The sequence below is a fragment of the Chelonoidis abingdonii genome, chromosome 15 (assembly GCF_003597395.2).
Source record: "Chelonoidis abingdonii isolate Lonesome George chromosome 15, CheloAbing_2.0, whole genome shotgun sequence".
NCBI classification, from domain to species: Eukaryota; Metazoa; Chordata; order Testudines; family Testudinidae; genus Chelonoidis; species Chelonoidis abingdonii.
The window spans coordinates 46,572,858-46,581,716 of NC_133783.1; the positions used below are offsets into that span (position 1 = coordinate 46,572,858).

The 8,859-nt window shown below is 44.5% G+C and overlaps 1 protein-coding gene across 1 annotated transcript; it reads right to left on the bottom strand.

The window, feature by feature from the left end:
• Window positions 1-499: 499 nt before the first annotated feature.
• HMX3 (H6 family homeobox 3) lies at window positions 500-1,806 on the bottom strand. The gene is made up of 2 exons (XM_032796483.1): window positions 1,479-1,806; window positions 500-1,107 (listed from the first exon to the last, which is right to left on the bottom strand). Exons 1-2 carry the CDS (start codon window positions 1,804-1,806, stop codon window positions 500-502), a joined length of 936 nt encoding a protein of 311 aa, XP_032652374.1.
• Window positions 1,807-8,859: the final 7,053 nt, after the last annotated feature.

Sequence of the window (8,859 nt, forward strand, 5' to 3'; positions counted from 1 at the left end):
TACATAGGTCTGGTTAAATTAAAAACCACGGTTGGTGGAGTCTTTGAGTTGTAACAGAACCACGGGGATTAACACGTTTGAGAAAGAAGGGAAGGAACAGAAATTCCATTTTCCGTTAGCATTTGGTAAACATGGAGGAGTAAACTGTGATCATTTATTGATTGTTGTTTACAAAAATAAAACTAAAGCCACAAAGATCAGCGCAAGATTTTGTTCACGTTTACAAAAGATGTAACAATTCTAGTGTTCTCTACAAGTTTCCACTTCAACTCTGGTTTTATTTTTAGGGTTCCCCCCCAACAACAACCCATTAAAAAAAGAGCATCAAATATTCGCTTGATGAATTGCACAAATCATTGGAGTACTTACAAAATTACTGATCATTTACAGCTGCTCCGTTTCCTCGGGCCTCTCTCCTGACCTAGAGGTTTGGTGATTTATTTATTTTTTAAGCCACCCCTCCCCACTGGCGCACCAGGAAGCTGCATGGGGTCAGTTCTCAGACGGGTCGCAGGAGTGGCACTGATGTGACTACAGGGTGGGAGTAGTAGACGGGGTGAGGGAATGTTAAGAGGGGCTGGCTGACCGGCACGTTGGCAGGCGAGCTGCCGTTCTCGGCGGTGGAGTTCTCATGGTAGAGGATAGGCACCCGCACTATTCTCTGGGCGGCCGCGTGGCTGAGATTGGCAGCCTCCAGCTCAGCGGCCAGCTGCCTTTTCCACTTGTTTCTTCTGTTCTGAAACCAGATCTTGACCTGGGTCTCTGTCAGGTGCAGAGATGCTGCCAAGCCTGCCCGCTCCGAGCTGCTCAGGTACCTCTTCATGTCAAAGGTGGACTCCAGCTGGAACACCTGGCTCCGGGAGAAGACAGTGCGGGTCTTCTTTTTTCGGCAGGGCTTCTTCTCCGGGCTGTCTTCCCTGGCTTTCCAGTCCTCCCCGTTCTCCTCCTTCTTCACCTCCTCCGAGTCACTCTCCTCCAGAATGATCTCGTCGGGGCTTTTTGAGTCAAGCTCCTTGTGGTCCGACTCAGCCTTGAGCAGGGACTCCGGAGAGTCTCTGTCCGTGCCCGAGGCCGGGGAGGAGTCTCGCAGGAGAGATTTATCTGCAGCTAAAGAAAACCAAAAACACACCGCACCTTTATCACCATCCGCAAACGCACCCAGGCCCTAGGAACCAGCCTCCCTGCAAACTTAAGCAGCAAAAGGCAAGGAGGAGAGGAGCTGCCGCTCCCTGCTCACCACGGGGCCTCACTGGCACCTTCATCTCCCCGCAGAAAGGAGCCTGCTGGGGGCCACTTAACGCTGCCGTGAAAGCAGTTACTAAATCATCCTGTTCTCAGGGGTAACCGCGTGGGAAGAGCGAGCCCTCGCTCCTGCCCGAGGAGCTGAGAAACTCGGCGGAGCATCTCTGACCCGTGCTAGCGGAGTGAGACAGAGAGACAGACAGACAGACAGACAGACACACCGATTCACTCAGTACCTTCTGGCCTGGGCAGATGGCCTCCCGCGGCGGTCAAGGTGTACGGGTACCACCAGGAGGCTGGGGACCGCTCTAAGTAGTGCGCTTGCAGGGAAAACCTCTGCGCCGGGATCTCAAAGCGAGGGAAAGCGAGATCGCCCACCTGGGAGAGGGCAAAGCCAGCTCCATCCAGAGCCCCCTTGGCGGCCGGGGCGAAGAGCGCTCGGGGCTGCTTGGGAGGCGCCTTGTGGTGGTCGCCGTTGAGCAGGTTCTTGATGGAAAAAGGCGACTCTTTGGGTGGTGGCTGCGGCGCCTGGCTGCTCGGGGGCTCCTGTCCTGTCTCCGGCATCCTCCTCCCGGTCCGTGGCAGGGCAGCGGCGGCTCAGACCATAAACCACCCTCTAACTACCCTCGAGCGGCAGCGGAAGCCGCCCAGAAGCTGGGCACCCAATCCGGGCGGGGGTGGGGCGAGGACAGGAGGCAGCGCCTCCGTGCATGGGGTGGGGTGGGGGGCTGCTCAGCCGCGGGACACTCAGAGCCACAGAGCCCGGGACCGAGGGCTTCTGCGGGGAGGAGGACCAGAGCCCGGCTGCTGCTGCTGCGTCAATCTGGCGCCTGATGCTAATGATGAAATCAAAATGTCATCCAAGTTAAATGCAGGGCGTATACGGCGATTGGGCACGCACAATGGCAAATGGGATTAGGCAGCAGCCAAAGGAGAGGGCTCCGCGCAGCCCCAGCCCGATGCAGCAGGAGCAGCAGCAGCAGCGACGGCAGCCTCCCCCCAGCCCCCCTTTAGACGTGGTGCTTTGGCTTCAGGCTATAAGAGCTCGCCTGTTATTGGCTTTATATAGTCCAATTAGGCAGCAAATGAGGACAGGGCTATTAGCACAAAGGGATATTGGCTCTGCTAAAGCACCACTAGACGTGCAGGAGGCAAATGACACAGATCTCAGTGTTCATGCCACAAACCGCCCCCTCACACTTCCTCCTCATGTGGGGTGGTTGGGGGAGGGGGGGAAGAGGCTCAGCTATGCATTGTGTCCTCCTACACCCACCCCCAAGACCGGGGAGAGAGGCAGGGATCGCAGGGGGCAGTTCGTGGTCATTCCCTTATAGAGATAATCAGAAGAACCAAGGCAGAAGAAAGATTAAACATGAATCCAAACAACAATTTGGACGGGCTGGTCTCCCATAAATGTATCGCTCCCAAATGGATAGGTGACCCGCGTCTCCAACATACGTCCAGGAGCCGAGCTTCTGCAGATCCCGCTCCTAAACGTGTCAGGAGAAGGTGGTTCACCGTTACATGGACTGGGGATCATTGTGCGTTCCCGCTTAGCTGTGTACACAAGAATTTTAAAATGATGTCCTCAACTCACCCAAAATACATGCACAAATTGACCTTTATCAATAGATGATAACTTTGTCTTTAGAGTAACAAAAACCCTGCTTTCAGGAAAAAGTATTGGATACAGAGCTGAGATATAGAGATATAGAGCTGTGACACTTATTCTGTTAACGATATTACATTATTTATATAGTTGATTAGCTCGATGGATAGATACTGCGCACAGCAACATGTTACATATGTTACATATAAAGCTAACAATGAGGGAGGCTGAAAAGTCTGTGGTTTTTTTAGTACTGGTAATATGTAAAGTGTAGTTTGGTTTTATTCAATTAAAAAAACCCCCTTTAACAAGTATTTCTATGAAGGTATTTTACCTTGATTATATAGACGCCTTTAAGGGTCTTATTTCCAGATGATTATCAGTTTAATAGCGAGAAGCTACAGTTTTCCCCTTACGAATATTTCCTAGCCACACGTATGTTCTAAAGTAGAACAGAGTTTGGGACAGGTAGCGCTGTAACAAACCTATTGAAATGTTAAGAACCAGGCTATTGTTCACAATTTATTTGTCACAATAGAGGGGAACCCAGCAACGTTCACACGGTCCGTACTTCGTTGGAAGATCGCTTCTTATGTTTGGAGATATTTAGGGTTGCGGTTTACACGCCCAAACCAGCAGTTTTGTATTGACACTTCACTTCAAATTTTGCACAATGTGCAATAGCTTCTAACCTGCCATGTCGAACAGTATTTGTCATCTATTTAAACAGTCTAAGTGTAAATGGCAACAAATAGATAAGAAAGCTGATCTGGCAGAATCCGAAGCAAACTCCATGGCGTTTATTCCTTTGCAGGGCACTCTTAGAGTTCTTTTCTTTTTCCACTTTGCTACCTTTGTGTTTGACTTGGCACCTACGACTGGCACTTTTTAAAAATGAAGACCAGTTGAACTGCATTGTAGTTTTTTGATATGAATGGTTAACATGGAGTGGGATTTTTAAGTTTACAAAATTTGCTGGCTTCATTTCCTAATAACATTTCCTAAATAACACTATTTAAAAGAAACCCATTTTATGTTGTGTTCAGGCATTTTCTGAGCATAGTTTTCTGTGGATTTCCACGAAACTCTTACATTCTAGCTTGTGTCCTGAAGAGGAAACTGTATTTAAATGTTATACGTTTAAACGTAGTTTCCTCTACAGGAGTATCTGTCTCGATATTACACGGATATGTAGGTTTTATGAAATATACACAGACAATATTCATATAAATCATATTGTAATAATCTTTCCTGCAATTAGAAACCATATGCTTTTTTTATACGCTTCTGGACCTTGGAATCACTGATGGGCTGCTTATTCTGAGAAACTCAAACAAAGTTTTCCCCACGTGTCCATTCGATTTCAAAATACTGACGTCATGTCATTTTGTAATCCTCTGTCCTGCAATAATACGATAAAAGCATGATGTCTGTACAGTGACTTTTTTCAGAAGAAATATATCACTGATTCCACGGGTTGGATGAAGTCAGCGCTAGTTCGGAGCTCTAGTCCGCCAGAAAAAGTTGTATCTTTGGTGCTTTTAGTAAAGAAGACTTTACCCTTACAGACTCAGAATCTGGGGCAGGGAATTACTGGATAGGCTGGTATTTTGCCCACACAAGGATATTTGATGTAGTAAATCTAAGATATATAGGCATTAAAAATACATGTCAGGACACCTCTATTTTTGTAGATATTTCCCCTTTAGATTAACCAGTTTATTTCTCAGGGTCTTTGCAGAAGATAATGTCTGGTCACCTATTTCCAAAGCTTGCAGCTCCTTCGCTTTCATTCTATGATGTCATCCTGATTGTCAAACTTCAACATCGGCATGGTCTCTTCTTGGGAGAACAGATCGGAAGAAAGACAAATGACCTCAGCGTCCCAGTCACTCCGGACCTAATTCTCTCGCTTTAAATGATATTTCAAGCACTTCGGCTAATGTGGGAAAAAAACACTCTTTCTTTTTCTTTCTTTTCTTTTGTTTTTTAAAGCCTTGTATTACTGTCCCAGTCCGGCTTCAGCTCTCTAGTAGAAAACTAAAGCGCACAGCGCCCTCTGTTGGAATACTCCATACTTCGGTAGCAATTCCCGTGTGAGAAACAGAACTAAAGCAAATCAATAGCTATTTTACAAGGCTATAAGGGGGGAAATATCCTTCTGCAAGATCCGTCTTAATTCTATATTTGTAAAACCAGCACAAGTTTTGTGTACAGGGAACAGGAGAATTGCATCAGCATAAAACGAGCTCATTGGAGCTGGGAGTTTAAAAGAGACCTCAGCTAGAACAGCACTGTACATGGAGAACATTGATTTTAACTTCGTGAATTCGATCAGAAGGAAGAAAGTGCAGAGATCCAGACAGTTACGGTCCCGCCTTCAGTCGCACGGAATTGGTCCCTCTTTATAAAATAAAGGGGCGAGCTATGTAAAGGGGCATTGCAATTTCTGGGCTTTGTTCCTGACAGGAGTCGTCTTGAAAACGTTATTTCATACTGTCACAATAGGCCTCACAGACGAAGTGCCAAGCCTGCAATGACCCAGCAGAATGAGAATTAGGACTAGGGTGTGCCTTTAAGCTGAAGATGTGACGGGTTTGCATCAAGGAGTGCGCGTATTTTCGCACCAGTCCTTTGAAAAGCCTTAACAATCCGTGGTTATCAGTGATTTCTAACTGAGAACAGGGAGTGAGGGAGAGACAGAAAATACAGGCTGCATGGTAGGGGGAAGATAGTTTCTAGTTCTTTCGCAGTATGCGCCAACATTGTGTGAAAGCAGATTAAAAAGGACTAAACAGGGAATATCCATACACACAGAAGTGGAAGGTTGAAGGGAAGAATATGCAGGGAGAAAGGCATGTATATAGAACAGGTAGGTTGTAGGGGGAATATGTAGAGGGACATACATATATGCAAAGTATAGGTATAAACTGTGAATGGGAAATACAATGTAGACAAAACATATTGTACAGTCAGCATGTGGAGCAAGATTAATAAGGAAAAACAAATATTTCATTTTGAAAAGAACTAACGCAAATTCTCTATCAGCTTTGTTTATCATACAGGAGATGTCAATCTTATGTAGGGAACAGGACCGACTGCCTACTGCACTTAAGGCCAGGCTCTCTTCGCTCACCGGCAGGCAGCATGCACTGGGTTTTTCTTTGCCTGTCTTTTCCCAGCATGGGTATCAGAACATAGCAACAGTCTAGTTCGTAGGCTGCCAAGCAGCCCCGACAGTGAATCACAGTCTTGTCTCAGAGGCCTAGATGCCATGGTGATGGGTGCAGGAAAACAGATTACCAAATAGAGATAAAGCAGGTGCTGGGTTTTGGGGTGTGTCTGGCCGCTGAACAAAGCAGTAGGAGAGGCTTGCCACTTGATTTCATCAAGAGGTAGGGCACATGTCTGCTTATGGTCTGAGCCGTCCAACCATTGGGACCAGATTCTGGGCCCTGAATTTTCCATTATACTTGGAAGATTTATTAAGCACAGAATAGTATCGATGTTGCCCAAGCTGCCGCTGAAAGAATTACACATGTGGTTACGTGTAAATCCACTCACTGGGCTTTAGACTGGTAATCTGATGTGGTTCTCAATTCACAATTGAATCCAAAAACTGGATTAACATTCTCAAGAAAAAAATAAATATTAAGTATCCCACCCAGTTAAACCAAGTATAATTCTGAAAATCTGAAATAAATCTGAGTACCTATAATGAGGATCTGGTCTGGCATATAAAAGAGGAAAATCAATTTTTCAGCTGTAGATTCAAGAATGGAATGGAGGTGGGGTGGGGGTAGATCTGTGTTTAAACGATTCAATAACTCCAAATTGTAACATTTCCTTCCCTCGTTCCTTTCATTTTAAAAGCTAATCTGGCTCATTCTAAATCTAGCTCTCTTTGAAAGTACATGGAACAAACAGGTATAACCTTCCTTAGACAAGAAGGAGCTGTCCAGCAATGTGAGTTTTTAAGCAAACTCTTGCAGTCAGGGACATACTGAGGATTTGTGTCATTCCCTAGAAAATTTGGGGTCTATAAACCCATGAATAGATTACACGATCCAGCAATGTAATATTTTCATCTGCGACAGCTACAATCTTGAACAGATATTCTTCAATTTATGTAACTTTTTTTCAGACCATGATGAGATATAGAAGAGAATGCTCATACAGCATGTTGCAATAAGTACTGCTCAGGTATTGCTGAGTTATGTGCTTGTAACAATCACGATATGGCTAGAACTAGAGACAAATTTAAATATCCAATTTAGGGGTTTGCACTGTCACCCATCACGGCAGTATCTGAATGGCTTTCTCATTCATTAGATTGGAAATAATGAAGTCCCCAGTGAAAATGTATATTACATTTCTTAGTCACCTATATGTTATATATTTTGGCCCCTGTAGTTACAAAGTCCTGGAAAGAAATGACTAAATTCAGAAAAAATCCCAAGATAGATAGAGAAATGACTAAGGCGAGAGGCATATCTGCAGAGGGAGGGGTAAGGGGATGCCAGTAACCAGCCTTAGTAGTTTATGAGCATCTTCTGTGCGCATAGGCACCGTTTTCACTTAAAGGCAGCCTGCAAAAGGAGAGGGCGGATGATGACACAGGCTTATGTCCTTTTTTTTGCTTCTTTGGGAAGGAGGCATGGCAAGTGGGGTATTTTCCCCCTTCTGCTTGCTTTTCACTTTAGAAATCAAGTCTGATCACCCCTGTGTTGCTGTTGGTCTCAGATGACTAAATATGTGGATTGGGTACTCTCTCTGCTCTTAACTGAAAGGGCTGAGGTGCTAAATCCTTAACATAGGCTTCCTCTTCCCTCAGTGTTTGAGTTAAACAGGTTTTAAAACTCCCCAACCAAAAGAGCGTTTTAACAGGCTGCATTCAAAGGACATAATTTTACTAGTTCTCCAGTTGTCTATGGAGTCTTCCAGGGTAGAGGAGACCTGAATTACTAATGTAAAAAGCAGGGGGACAGACTCCTCTGTTGTTGCTGAAAGAAACCTTGATCTTGCAGTCCTCTTTTATATATCATAAAGAAACTAAAAATAACCCCCAAACAACCCACAACTTCAGCCTTTTTTTCTTTTCCCATTTCTGGTCTCTTTTGTTATCAGGAAACACACATCCATCCATCACAACAGGATGTGAGCAAAATGGGCCCCATCGTCAGCCAGTGTAAATCAGGGTAGCTCCATGCCTCACCTATTTTTGTTTATTTAATTTGTGTTTCTAGAACTGGATTGCTATCATTGTGGTTTAAATACATAATTATTTCATTAGCGTTTCCATTCAAAATTAATTGGCTAATCTACACATGAATCAGTTGCGTAAATGTGATGTTTGCAATAGTTGCTTGATGTGGTTTAGAGTAATTGCTTATTTTTAGGCTTAGCCTTGTGTTGTACTGCAAAGTGATTTATCTGACGGTTTTTCTTATCCGAATACATTGTCTTTTTATGTTTTTTTTTAATTTTATTTTTATAAAGAAACATTTCTGAGAGCCATGGAACACATTTGCGCCATGTGATTGTGAGATTACATGTTATATCATCTTTGCTCTATGATGCAGTACTATAAGCCATACAAACTTCATATGTTTGGAGAATTATCAGCTGCAAGATATTCTGGGTTAGTCTATTCAGGTTCTTGTATCACTCTCACCACCATAGTATCTGAGCATCTTCAAGAAGTGAATTAAGTGATCTGATAAACATCTGTCCCAGAGGGTTTGCTCTCTTTCATCCCCTCCACAGGATGTGTGTGTGCAATAGAATATTTTGAAAGTTATTTTGTGTCTTTGTTATAAAAGGGCCCATGCTGCTTTGTGTTTCTATTAGAGAAAGCAAGTTGGAAGAGTGCACCTTAGGGTACGTCTACGCTACAGGATTATTCCAATTTTACATAAACCGGTTTTATAAAACAGATTGTATAAAGTTGAGTGCATGCGGCCACACTAAGCACATTAATTCGGCGGTGTGCGTCCATGGTCCGAGGC

Bases quoted from the DNA above. Each gene is read 5' to 3' on its own strand.
- HMX3 (XM_032796483.1), bottom strand. From the start codon at position 1,806: ATGCCGGAGACAGGACAGGAGCCCCCGAGCAGCCAGGCGCCGCAGCCA. The intron at 1,108-1,478 runs GTACTGAGTGAA...GGTTTTCTTTAG, and splicing joins CCATCTGCCCAGGCCAGAAG to CTGCAGATAAATCTCTCCTG.